This window comes from Saccopteryx bilineata, chromosome 9, assembly GCF_036850765.1.
Source record: "Saccopteryx bilineata isolate mSacBil1 chromosome 9, mSacBil1_pri_phased_curated, whole genome shotgun sequence".
Lineage (NCBI taxonomy): Eukaryota > Metazoa > Chordata > Mammalia > Chiroptera > Emballonuridae > Saccopteryx > Saccopteryx bilineata.
Genome location: NC_089498.1, coordinates 52411033 through 52425994, shown reverse-complemented (window position 1 = coordinate 52425994; position 14962 = coordinate 52411033). Strand labels below are relative to the sequence as shown.

General features: G+C 35.9%; 1 protein-coding gene across 2 annotated transcripts in view; it reads right to left on the bottom strand.

The window, feature by feature from the left end:
• The window catches only part of PRKG1 (protein kinase cGMP-dependent 1), a 1486994-nt gene that overhangs the window by 226281 nt on the left and 1245751 nt on the right, over positions 1–14962 (bottom strand). For both annotated transcript variants that reach the window (XM_066243386.1, XM_066243385.1), the window contains exon 7: positions 12530–12624. In XM_066243386.1, coding sequence (XP_066099483.1) covers positions 12530–12624 — 95 coding nt within the window. The remainder of the gene's footprint in view (positions 1–12529; positions 12625–14962) is intronic.

Genomic DNA, 14962 nt, shown 5'->3' with positions numbered 1-14962 from the left:
GACCTGACTTGTGGTATAGTTTTGAAAAAAAAAGGGGGGGGATAGTTTAAGAAACTGTTTTACAGCTACTTAAAGGGAAAAGAGGGTGATAAATAGGTCCATTTGCTTTAAAATCATGTTTGCTTAGTAATGGAGAAAAGAGCTAGGCCAAGATGAAACCATGAGTATGTTTATCAACCAAATGGAAATTGGTGGAGGACAAATGTATTAAGTACCTCAGGAGAGTAAGAACAAATAGAAAGCAGGAAAAAAGCAGCCATATGATTTTCTCCATGAACTGTTAGACCTAATTTGGGTAGGAAAGGGAGACAGTCATAACATGACACTCCCATATATTGAGGACTACCTACAATGTCCATTCTGCCCAGTGCAGTCTCTGTTAACATATAACTGCAGTACGGTAAACTGAAAAGACAATAGAAGGTGGACCAAAGAGACCTGGGTTTCACTCCTAGTTTCTCTGCTTACTCTGTGACCTTGTGTAAGTTATTTAACTTCACTGAGACTCAGTTTTCTCACATATGGAATGGGACTAATAATGGATGCTGTGAGAATTAAACAGAATAATGGATATAAGATTATTTAGCACAAGGCCTTGGATGGCAAGAACTCTGTTTTGTTTTCCTTTAAATGTTTCATTGTTAAACAGTAAACAATACATTTTTGCTGAGAGTGAATGACAATTAAATTTAAGAGAGAAACATTAAAACACATGCTGTTTAAAATTATGTAGCATAATGTATTATTGTAAGATATAAGTATACTGGCTTAGCTGTTTAATTAATAGTTTATCTTATATTTCCTAATGTGGGATATGAGGATCAGATGACTTTAGACAATATAGAATAAATACCTTATGTAAAAGATCCATATTATTTAGTTGGCACAATTTCTTTAATAAGTATTAAAGCTAATTTACCTAAAATTCCAAATCCATTTTTCAATGACGTTATTGTTCAGAAAAAGACTAAAGCCGAGAATAGTCTCATCAGGCTGATAACACCAACTTCCCAACGAAAAAGGCAAAGATAAGATGTGAATGAGAAAAATCTAGGAAACCCTAGTTCATTTTACTACCAGAAACTGTAGCTGGGAGATTCTGTGTCTCTGCTTCAACTTTATCCTGTTCATTTGACCACTGATTAAATGCTCAAAGATTGAACACCTGTAACTCCCCAAATAAGTACAAATTCTTTCAGCTATGAAGTATTAAGCCTGATGTGTTCTTTCAGTCTTCCTTTCTCCTGCTTGTGATTATCTGCTTGATCTTAAATTCTACCACTTTGATAGAAAATTCTGTCTGTACTCTGTTTTCCAGCCTGAGAATTAAATTATCCAAACTAGATACGGACACACAAACAAAACTGACTCCCAAAGACAAGTCCCTTTTGGCCAATCCTTGATTGCATATACTGACCGTTAATCAATCACTTGAATTGTTCAAAATTCCATGACTTTGTAGAATATAACAGCTAACGTCAGTGGATTTATTATACTTATTTCCCTCTAATTCTAGTTATCCAAATAAGCCCTAACACATCCTGTTACCTGTTACTGGGGTAAAGCCACATTGCAAACCTGTAATGTTATTAACAGATGCTCTGAAAATGGTAGGATAGGGAGAGTTCAGAGCCTCCCGAGTACAGAATTGTGAAGCCATGGTAAGTAATGAACCATAGGAAAGCTGGTATTTCTTTGACTGACATTTGATAAAATCATGGATACCTATAATAATGAAGTGAGTTTGAAAATATTTTAATAGTTGATTGAGGTATAATTGACATTAATTAAACCTCACATTTAAAGTGCAAAATTTTAAAGCTTTTGACACTGATAGATATTTATGATTCTATCACTATACCCAAAAACTCATCATCCCCAAAGAGTCTTAGTATCCCTTTAAAATCTCTGTCCTGTCAAATGGCATGACTAGGTAACTACTAATCTGCTTTCTGTTACTATGGATTAGTTGGTATTTTCTAGATGTTATATTAAGGAGATTATATATTTATGTGCTTTTTTATTTATTTAATTTTATTAGTCATAATTATTATTACATTCTCTATGTTGACTATATCAATAGTTTATTTTTATTGCTAAATCATACTTCATTGTATGACTATACTATGAATTGTTGTTTTTTTCTTGGTTTTTTTTTTTTTTTTGTGATGCAGACTGGGAGACTGACAGACAGGAACCAACAGACAAGAAAGGAGAGAGATAAGAAGCATCAATTCTTCGTTGTGGCACCTTAGTTGTTCATTGATTGCTTTCTCGTATATGCCTTGACCAGGGGGCTACAGCAGACTGAGTGACCTCTTGCTCAAGCTGGTGACCTTGGGCCCAAGCTGGTGTGAGCCTTGCTCAAACCAGATGAGCCCACACTCAAGCTGGTGAACTCGGGGTTTCAAACCTGGGTTCTCTGCGTCCCAGCTCAACGCTCTATCCACTGTGCCACCACCTGGTCAGGCTACTGTGATTGTTTATCCATTCATCTGTTGATGAACATTTGGGTTGTTTTAAGTTTGTGGATATTACAAATAAAGTTGTTATGAATATTTGTATATAAATATTCATATGGACATAGCTTTCATGTTTTATGTAAATATCTAGGAATAGGATGGTTGGGTCATATGGCAGGCAATATGTTTAACTTTTTAAGAAACTGCCAAATTGTTTTCCAAAGTGCTATATTATTTTACATTCCTACCAGCAAGGTATAGAAGTTCTACTTGCTCCATATCTTCTCCAACATTTGGTATGGTCAGTCTTTTAAATCTAGATATTTTAATATGGGATTCAAATAATTGAACAACTGGTTCTCTACCCTAAAGACCATATTTAAGTATAAAAAATGATATACCAAAAGGTAGTTTATTATTTCATGATTTTAATACTTAAGAAAGAATAAAAAAGGTACACAAAACTAGATTATAAGAGTTTTAAAATATTAATGAAAACTATTAAATAAAACCTGACAAAAAACAATAAAACTGTTATTTAAGAAATTTCCATATTGCTTCTTGATTGGCATCCTCACTTGCAATTTTTTTCATCTATGGATGAAATGAACATCACTTCAGGCACTTAGAATACACTGTTGCACAGATGAATGTTAAAAGAGTAAGGAATGTAAATTTGTGATTACCACATTGGGTGGCTGTCCAGGCACCCACCTTAGAGAGAACTGATTATAAGTGCCATTTTAATACCTGGTTTGCTGAACTCAACAAAAAATTAGGTATTGGTTCTGCCGAACTGGTGCAAACTGGCTGAATCCCACTACTGGTATAATAGTACTTCGTTGTGGTTTTAATTTATATTTCTCTAATGACTAATCATGGTGAATTAATTTTCATGTGCCTATTTTTCAGTTTTTCTTCATTGGTGAAATGTCTGTTCAAATCTCTTTCCCATTTTAAAAACTGGATATTTTCTTTATTATTGACATTTGAGTTATTTTTTTCCGGAATCAAGTTGCTTTTCAGATATATGATTTGCAAATATATTCTTATAAACTATGAAGAGAAAATATATTTTTTCCTATTCCTAGTAGTTTTTTTCCCCAAAGAACAAATATTTTTAATTTAATGAAATCTAATTTACCACTTCTTAACAATTTTATTTAGAAATTAAATTTGATGGGGTGACATTAATCAGGAAGAGTACATAGGTTTCAGGTACACATCTCGGTGGTATTTGAACTGTTGATTGCATTGTGTGCCCATCACCCAAAGTCATTTCCTGTCACCAGGTATTGGTCTCTCTTTACTCCCCTCTTACCCACACCTCCTCCTGGGAACCACTTCACTTTTATCTACATCCATGAGTCTCAGTTTTATGTTCCGCCTATGTGTAAAATTATATGTTTATTATACATACATATGTACGCACTATAAAATTTAGACACGGCCCTGGCTGGTTGGCTCAGCAGTAGAGCGTCGGCCTGGCGTGCGGGGGACCCGGGTTCGATTCCCAGCCAGGGCACATAGGAGAAACGCCCATTTGCTTCTCCACCCCCCCCTCCTTCCTCTCTGTCTCTCTCTTCCCCTCCCGCAGCCAAGGCTCCATTGGAGCAAAGATGGCCCGGGCGCTGGGGATGGCTCCTTGGCCTCTGCCTCAGGCACTAGAGTGGCTCTGGTCTTGGCAGAGCATCGCCCCCTGGTGGGCGTGCCGGGTGGATCCCAGTAGGGCGCATGCAGGAGTCTGTCTGACTGTCTCTCCCTGTTTCCAGCTTCAGAAAAATACAAAAAAAAAAAAAATTTAGACACATGATCAGTGAGGATGCATATAACTTCAGGAGGCTGATAGTGGGAGGGAAGAAAAGTACTGTGGGAGGATACAAAAGAGGCTTGAATTATATCTATGTTTTATTTTTAAATAACTAAATGAATGATATTTGTTATATTATTCTAAATGTTATCATTTTATTAATTTTAAAAGAGAGAGAGAGAGAAATCCAGGAAGCAGTTTTAAAAATATAATTAACTTTCCCCAAATCACAGTCCATGAGAGGAGAATCTGAGGAAGTACAGACTACTGATACCAAAGTGTTGAACTGACTTGGCTGATTTACTTTTGCATTAACAAGAGCAGGGCCTAGCATGTATTGTAGGTGTTCAGAGTGACAGGCTACAGGTGGGACAGCCTGGAGAAAAGGGCCCTGCTGACAGTGGTCTGCTATTAAATGCCGCCATTCAGCTACGATGGCCCTGAGCTGCATTTGGAATCCAGGAATCTGATCCAGTTGTCAAGAGGCCACATTTCAAGAGAAGCAGAGACCGTGACCTGAGGAAACCTAAAGATCATGTAGTTCAACTGGCTCAGTTGCCAGATTTTCAGAAACAGAGGCTCAGAGAGGTTAACTAGCCTACTCAGTTATATAATTAGTGAGCAGTTGACTGAAAAGCTACTGCTGTGCCAATTATACTAAGCGCTCTAAACTTTAGTCAAGAAGTAGAACGTTTTTGGGAATGGGAATGGTGATATAATGATTAGAGTGATGGATGCTGATGTTGCTGATTCGGATAATGAAGATAAAGTTGTTGTTGGTGGTGATGATAGCAGCTGGCTTTTTTTTTTCTTTTTTTTTTAGTGCTAAATTCTAGATAGTCACTCAAATGTTTTGTAAGTATCTCCTTGATTACTTCATACAGTAATTTAAAAAAGTTAGAGAAAATCATCATTTTCAGGGTTTCATAATTTATAAATGGAAGAGTGGATTCCAACCCAGGCAGTTCAACTTCTGAGCTGGAACTCTTAACTATATGCTCGTAAAGAGGAGCAAGTGGAAGCTGGATATCATCTCTCTCAGGTTCATTTACGTCTTACATATTTCCCATTACTAGAGATCCAAATGGCTTAGAAGTTGACCTTACCTGATGCCTATGTGAATTTTGTATGGTTTCAAGACATATAAAGATCTTGAAGCAATAGTAAGTCAGAGTGTAGTTGGACTGACTCTTGAGGTATTGGACTGAACCAGAACTAATTTCTTCAAATACAACTTTAGTTTTCATGTATATAAGAAAAGAAAACTTCTATAAAGAGTAAAACATTTTACTCTTTCTCTAGTATGGAAAAATCATTATCACAGCAAAAATAAATAAATGCTTCAGCCAAACAATACTGAGTAATTTGCTTGATGGCAACCAAATGAAGTGAAAAAAAGTGACCCCAATTTTTCTTGTAACAGGATATTGTTGGTTAATGAATGCTCATTATATAAGTTATAGGATGGCTAGATTTATTACTCTACTGTCTCTATCCAATAAGAAAATGAAACATTACTTGTAGAGGGAGAACTATCTAGTGGAGTTCTGGAGTTAGGTTACTGAGGTTATGTTGGGCAAATGAGTTATAAAATCTGTATATTCTAGTTTTGCTCACTCTTATTGTTAAAAATGGCTGCTGCTCATGTGATGATGCTCTCACGTGATACAAGTGATTGCTTTCATGCTTGGGAAGGGGCTTGGTTATGCTAATGTGTGCTAGGGGAGGATTTTCATGCCCAAAAGTTTTACAAGGAGGAGCTAGGAGGCCATTTTGGGAAACAGAGACCTCGTTGTTGTAGAGAGGAGGAGACCATGTTGTTCCAGGGGAAAGAGGCCACATGATTGGAGGAGAAGAGGCAGTCAAGATGGGCGGGTGCTGAAGGAGAAGCCAGTTTGTGCAGAAAGGAGAAAGGATATGGGGAACCAGAGGGGATAAGACTTGTAGGGCCTTTGATTCTAAGAAAACTCGAATGTTTCAGTAGCTTTGTGAGCACTGAATGAGTGGAACTTGGAGCCCAGTGTGTTTGTGTTTGCTCACTTGCCAAATGCAAGCTGGGAATAAAGGTAATGACCCACCAGTTCTTGGCTCCACAGTTACATTACCATTGGCCCAAATTAAATGCAAACCTGCAAAACCAGGTGGCTGTGACGGCAGCTGCGAGTATTGGCCTTACAGGATACATTTCAGTTCATTCAATTATCTACTATATCCTTAACTAATACTAGAATTAGGCACTTTTTAAATTTAAAATTAATGCTCAAGATACAATACAAAGAAAGGACAGATATTTTGTATTCATGATTAGGAATAAGCAACATTGTTAAAATGGCCATATTACCTAAAGCAATATATAAATTTAATGCAATCCCCATTAAAATCCAAGGCACTTTTCAAAGCAATAAAACAAACAAACAAAAATCATCAAATTTGTATTGAACCACACACACACACACCAAAAAAAAGAACAAAAGAAAGAAAGAAAAACGCCTGGTGGTGGGGAAAGGGCAAAGCCAGAAAAATCTCACTTCCTGACTTTATACTACAGAGCTACAATAACAAAACTAGTACTTTGTTTGCAGGAAAACCGACACACAGACCAATGAAACAGAATTGAGAACCCAGAAATAAACCCACACATGTATGGAGAACTAATTTTCAACAAAGGAGCCAAAAATATTCAATGAAAAAAGGAAACCCTCTTCAATAAATGGCTTTGGGAAAACTAGAAAGCCACACACAAAAGAATGACACTAGATTGCTATCTGACACCATACACAAAAATTAATTCAAATGGATTAAGGAGCTAAATATAAAACTAGCATCAATAAAATTCATAAAAGAAAACATAGGTACTAAACTTATGGACTTTGGTCTCAGAGGGGTTTTTTGGTAACTTAACTTTAAAGAAAAGGAAAATAAAGGCAAAAATAAATGCATGGAACTACATCAAACTAAAAAGCTTCTGCAGAGAAAAAGAAATCAACAACAAAGCAGGCACTAAACTGAATGGAAGAAGATATTTGCAAATGGTATCTCTGATAAAGGGCTAATTTCCTAAATATATAGAAAACTTACACAACTCAACAAACAAAAATAAAGAGCAATTCCATTAAAAAATGGTCAGAGGACCCGAATAGATTCTTTTCCAAGGAAGACATACAGAGGATCAACAGATACATAAAAAAAATGCTCAACATTACTAGTTATAAGAAAAATGCAAACCAAAACCATAATGAGATACCACCTCACACATATGATAATGGCTGTTTTTAATAAGATAAGAAATAGCAGGTGTCAGAGAGAATGTGGAGAAAAGAAAGCCCTTGCTTACTGTTTGTGGGAATGTAAACTGATGCAGTCACTATGGAAAATAGTATGGAAATTTCCTCAAAAAATTAAGAATAGAGCTACCATATGACTCAACAATCCCACTTCTGGGAATCCAAAATTTTAAAAAATATTTATGCAGAACCCCTATGTGTTTTGCAACATTATTTACCACAGTCAATACATGAAAACATGTCTTATGCCAGGGGTCCCCAAACTTTTTACAGAGGGGGCCAGTTCACTGTCCCTCAGACTGTTGGAGGGCCGGACTATAAAAAAAACTATGAACAAATCCCTATGCACACTGCACATACCTTATTTTAAAGTAAAAAAACAAAATGGGAACAAATACAGTATTTAAAATAAAGAACAAGTAAATTTAAATCAACAAACTGACCAGTATTTCATTGGGAACTATGGGCTTGCTTTTGGCTAATGAAATGGTCAATGTCTGGTTCCATATTTGTCACTGCTAGCCATATCAAGTGATATGATGCGCTTCCAGAGCCCTGAGGCGTGCGTCCTGCATCACCGGAAGTAGTACTGTACGTGAGTAACGCCGTGCTTTGCGGTGCCGCCACATACAGTGCTCCTCTCACTGACCACCAATGAAAGAGGTGCCCCTTCCAGAAGTGCGACAGGGGCCAGATAAATGGCTTCAGGGGGCCGCATGTGGCCCGCGGGCCGTTGTTTGGGGACCCCTGTCTTATGCCCTTTGTGTCCCAAGTATCCTTTGACAAATGACTAGATAAAGTAGATGAAGTATTTATATGCAATGGAATACTACTCAGCCACAAAAATGATAAAATTTGTAGCATTTGTGACTACATGGATGGATCCTGAAAATACCATGCTAAGTGAAATAAGTCAGATGGGAATGTACAAGAACTTCATGACTTTAGTCAGTATGGGACCTAAAACAAAAAGTAACAAATGAACAAAGTAAACAAACTCAAAGATACAGATAACAGAATGGTAGTTGCTAAAGGAAAAGGAGTTGGGAAGGATAAAGAGTAAATGAGAAGTTAAATATCTGGTGATGGAAGGACACTAGACAATGGGTGGTGAGCACACAATAGAGTTTACAGATATCATCTAACAAAGTGATACACCTGAAATTTCATATTATTAACCCATGTTACCTCAATAAATTTAATTAAAAAATTTATAAAAAGAATGGTCAAGAATTTATTTTAATATTACTAAATTCACCAATATTTTAATAATCTGCTGAAAAAGAAAAACAAAAATTCCCAGTCCTCATAACCTTTATTTGTGAGAAAACAATAATCTAAAATGCTATGTTATGTGCATACAGAGAATATTGACTATAAAATTTAGGTTTCAAGTAAAAAAAATCATTTGATTTGCAGCAAAGCATAGCTAGTACCCAAAAGAATATGTGTGGTTGCCCCCAAAACTTTATATCCTGAAGTTACATAAACTTTTAAGTATTTAAAGAAGAACAAGTAAAACAAATCAGATTTATAAAGAGTAGGAAAATCTGGGGTGAAAAATTAAAATAAGGGAACAATATCCAAAAGGACATGGAAACAAAGTGAAAAACAGCTCACAGACATAGAACATCAAAACACCACAATGGCAAAAAATCCAAACAAGGAAATAATCTAGAGAGTTAACCTCACAGGCTTCCTTCAATTGGATCTAGTTATGGAGTTTTAAAGAGGCATATCTGATTGATAAAAATCACAAAGTGGAAGCTCACAGATTGAAATTGTTTGCAGAAATGTTTCATGTGCTTGCAGAGCTTCTTCCTTTTAAAATCAAGTTACAAAACAGCATTTCACATATTCTTAAGTACTGAGTTTTTTCTGCCTTCCCTTAAGGGAAAAAAAAGGGTAGCAATGACTTGGGCTCAAAAATTGCTATCCTCATTACAAAAGGCTTTCTAGTTCGCCACCAGTTTTACTCATCTTACTTTTACTTATTTACATTACCAACCTGACCCCTATAGTCAAGCGTGTTTATAACCCCTTATTTGCCATCAAGCAAGTAGTAAAAGTGATCAATGGCAGAAGAGATTGCAAGATTAGGCATGATTAGGGAGGCTCTTTTGTTCATTCATTTATTTATTCATTTGTTTTTCAACACGGACATGTTAAGTATTTGAAAAGTGCCAGATGCTGAATTGAAGGCAAAATAAATATTTAGGACTTCTTTTCATTAAAGAAATGAAAGTCATAGATCTGAATGCATATCAAGATGTATAGAATGTGAGAGGGGAGGACAAAACACTGGTGAATTATAGGAAATAAAATGAGAAATTGTAAAGAGTGCTAACAATTGTAGGGATCTCAGAGGATGGGGAATTTAAAGGAAAGGGGAGTTAACCATGTAAAACTGTGGCTGAGAAGTGAAGTCAAATGAAAATAAAAGAAAGAGTTTTAAGACATAAGTAGCAAATTCCTGGTGACATTTAGGAGGGCACTCACAGGAAACTGAGTTCAGTAGTGACAAAATAATAGTAAAAAACGTAAAAAAGAAAGAGATGGGGGTAGGCTGGGAGTGGGTATTACGGGTAATGGTGGGAGTGGGGTGAAAAGACGGCCGCCTAGGTTCAAAAGAGAGTTGTGAGAACAGGTAGTTCACAAGAATAAGACATGCTAGAATGAATTCAATCCAGATGGGAGGTCATTAACAAATTTTGATATCATTGCAAAATTTGACATCATTTTTGTAAATCATATCCCCAACATGACTTCTTAAGATACATTCCAGGAAAGTATTTTCACCATAAAAGCTTTCTTTAATTGGCACAAAAATTCAGTGATAGTAAGCCACAAAAGAGAATCTGTCAATTCTCAGTTATGTTTTATTTTCTGGTGTTCCACTTGTGATCTCATCAGAACTGATTGAAAATGTTTCTGGTTCTTTGGCTCTGCTGGAAATCACAAGTTCCACAGAGGCATTTAATCTTGAACAAATAAAAGCAGGTGGCATTTTTTTTCTAGAATATTCTGCATATATAATAATCAAGGGAAAGAAAGATTAAAGTAAAAATGTTATGTTTTTGCATTTTATACTAGGAAGATGATGTTTATTGCATTCATTTGTGCATCTACATCAACATGGTACTTCTTCCAACTTTGCCCTTGGAAAAATCGAATGGCAAATACACACTCATGAGATAGGATCACATGAACTCAGTAAAAGAAAAAAAGAAAGGCAAATGCCTTTAGCTCTGAATATTCATAAGATGATGTGGCCTGGGTAAGATAGTTTATCAAAATCACTGCTTCATTTCCATAGCTGTGAAAGAGTAAGTAAGACATTAAGACCTGGCAACTGATTGTGCATGGCTCAAAAAATATGAACTTTTTAAGGTGTAGGGATTAAGAAGTATAAATAGATAGGTACAAAATAGTCACAGGGATGTAAAGTATGGCACAGGGAATATAGTAAATAATGTTTTAATAACTATGTATGGTGTTATGTGGTTACTCGAAATATAGGGGAAATCACTTTGTAAGATATATGACTGTATAACCACTGTGCTGTACAACTGAAACTAATACAAGATATTATTGAATATAAATTGTAATTGAAAAATAAAATTTTAAAACTCTAAACTTTCTTTGTAGCATTTTTAGAGAAAATTGCTTATAATTTTAAAAGTAAAGGCATAATTTGAAATGGCAGCAAAACTATTTTAAATATTTTAGAAGTATATTTTATCTTATTGCTGTTCCTCTCGTAACATTTCTACACCTGGATTGGATGCAAAAACAAATGTTATTGGTTAATTCTTATTCAAGTGGCTTATTGTACAAATAGCGCTGAACTTTGAAAAGTTTTTTATCTATATATACTAATAATTGAGATGTGTTGCTTATTAGAAAATAAGAGAACCCTGGCTGATTGGCTCAGTGGTAGAACATTGGCCAGGCATGCAGATGTTCAATTCCCTGTCAAGGCACACAGGAGAAACCCCCATCTGCTTCTCCACCCCTCCTCCTCCCCCTTTTCTCTGTCTTCTCCTCCCACAACCATGACTTGATCGGTTCCAGTGAGTTAGCCTTGAGCAGGCTCTAAGGATGATTCGGTGGCCTCTGCCTCAGATGCTAAAAAAAATGGCTCAGTTGCTGATTGACAGAGCAGTAGCCCCAGAGGGGCAGAGCATGGCCCCCTACTGGGTTTTCCAGGTGAATTTTGGTTGAGGCGTATGCAGGAGTCTGTCTCTCTGTCTCTCCTCTTCTCACTAAAAATAAATACATTAAAAAAGAGTAGACCACCCAAATATATCTGTCCTCTTTGTCATGCATTCTGTATATTGAGTGGTGCAGAGTCAATGGAGTTCTTCTTCTGTAGTATTGGGGAAGAAATACCAAATGCTTACTTCTTGAGATCTTAGTTTACAAGTGGGATTTCAGTGATCTTGCTGGGCCTCTCTGATCCAGCCTTTACCTCATTCGGAGTGAACCTGGATATGCACAATTTACTTCCATGCCCACCTCTTCCACCTTCATTACCACAACCAGCAATGACAATAATCAGCCAGAGGTGACTCCCAGAAAGACTTCACTGCCTTCTTATTTATTGTTTGTACAATCAGGTTTCTGGAGATTTCAAAATTCTCAGCCATCTTCTTGTGATTATGAGTAAAACTCTTGTACAAAGTAGAGACTTCTCTAATTCTTTTTGAATCTTTATAGAGATTGCAGTTAAAAAGCTAAGAAATTTTCCTATTAATATACAAATTACTTATTACATAATTTAACCACCAATCAATCCCACAACCTATCTAAACAAATTATAAGTTGAGCTGGAATAAATAAAAATGATCAAGGGTCCATGTCTGATTTTAGAATCAGCACTAAAGAGCCTATTTTCTTAGGAGATCAACCTTCAAAACAGAAATTTATGCAGTTCTCAGCCAAAAACTGTGTAATGCACATGGTCTACTTACCCCTGCAAAGCTTTCTCTCCGAACCAATCTCCTTTTCCTAAAGTCCTAAGAAAGACTGGGTCTTCACTTGGTGAGTCTTCACGAGTCACATTTACCTACAAAGAGAAACAATACCCTGGATGATCAAATGAACACTGATGATGTTAATTCCATGTCTTTTTTAAAATTCACGTATATGAAGAATACAAGTATATTATCTCTACAGGGCCAAAGAAATGACCTCCAAATATTTTTTATAATTTCAAGTTGTTTTCAAAAACTAGTAAATTATTCAGAAATTTGAATTTCATTGAATCCTCATTCCTATTCCCATTTCCTACCTCTTATGAGGCAACCATTACAATAAATTGAATACACAGTCCTCCAATCCTTTTTTATGTGTTCATATGCATGTGTTTTTAAAATATATGGATAGCAATATATGGTATGTATCATTCTGTGACTTACATTTTGTCTCTTAACATTCTTTTCATTATTTATTTCATGTTACTAGATATAAATATAGTTCATCCATTGCCTTCTTTCACTCTGTACATATGCTTGTTTATAAATTTCCTTACATGGACATTCATGTTGTTTCTATTTTTTTTTTCTGCAGTGAATATATTTCTACACAATTTAAAGGCCAGTCACATTTTCATGAAGTTTTCCTAGAGGTCTCTGACTATAGTCTTCACGTCCTCATTTTCCATATGTTTTGCTCACCAAGATTTCTTATTTAAAAGATATAGAAATTACATATATGTCTTTTATAAATCAAAGTAAATAATATTCCCTTCAAAGAAGTGGATTTTTTTTTTGCATTCCCGCAACTTATAATAAATATTTAATAAAAATCTATAAATTGTTTGAACACAAACGCTTCCTTGCTAACAAGTTATCACAGCCCATACAGGACTTGTGATTTGAATAATAGTCCACAGAAGGCAAGAAATGCTATAAGTTTTACCTTTGTATTAATTCATTTCCTCCTTCAGCTCTACTAATATTCACAGTACTGGCTACGTGTCAACCATAAAAGTTAAAAATTAAAATACACATACCTGGAAAATAAAATGGAAAAACTAATTTCTTGAGACAATGCCAGACACTTAAACACATTTAAAAATACTATATTTCTGGTCTTTGAATTTAGAGATTGGCTGTCAAAGACCAGAATTTTTATAAGTATTAAGAAGGTCTATGAAAGGTGGAGGGAATTTACTTATTATTCTTCCCTCATTCATTTGACTACTCATCCACAGTGTTACAAAACCATGGAAATGCAATTTTTAACAATCTTACTAAGTTATATTTTAGAGATGCTAATTTGCATGCTGATGAGCTTTTACTGATGTGTAAGGAAATACACTAGCCCAGTGATTTGCAAACTTCAGTGTGTTTGTGCGTGTGTGTGTGTGTGGGGGGGGGATATTTAAATTAAAAGTTCCTAAGGTTCTGATTTAGTGGGTCTTCAAAATCTGAATTTCAAAAGTTTAATGTAAGTGATTTAGATGCAAATGTTCTACAAACCAATCTTTGACAAATATTGATATATTGTTCACTTTCTGAACCTCAGTTTTGTTTTTGTTTTTGTTTTAGTATTTTTCTGAGGTTGGAAATGGGGAGGCAGTCAGACAGACTCCCACATGCGCCCGACCAGGATCCACCCAGCACGCCCACCAGGGGGCGATGCTCTGCTCATTTGGGGTGTCGCTCTGTTGCAACCAGAGCCATTCTAGCACCTGAGGCAGAGGCCATAGAGCCATCCTCAGTGCCCCGGCCAACTTTGCTCCAATGGAGCCTCGGCTGCGGGAGGGGAAGAGAGAGACAGAGAGGAAGTAGGGGGGGTGGAGAAGCAAATGGGCGCTTCTCCTGTGTGCCCTGGCTGGGAATTGAACCCAGGACTCCTGCATGCCAGGCAATGCTCTACCACTGAGCCAACAGGCCAGGGCCTGAACCTCAGTTTCATCATCTGCACAATTTGGCAATTCAACAAAACTATTTCTATCCCATCTATTGGGTGTTAAAAGAAGTCAAGGACTAAGGTATATTATACTATAAGATATCATCAAAATTAGATATAAGGACATATTTTATAACTGTACATGTGATATTTGGTTAGTAAAATATATTAGAAATTCAAAATGACAGATTTATACAGGCCATGAAGAAATTTCAGTGTATTTTGAAATTTTATTTAAAAAGATGTTACTGAAATGCACTTGCAGACATAAAAGTGGGCCATCTACAGAATAAACCATTTTTTCCTTATATGACAAATGTAAGTAAAAACCTAACTAGACCAAAATATTATGTGAAAAAGTAGGCAGCTCAAAGAGCAAAAATTAAAAGGTTTCCTTTAAAGTTGTAATTTTCACAGTTTTTCTTTGTATGTATAATAAATCATTCAAAATATGAACAAATACTAATCATAGACATTTGCATCTTTAA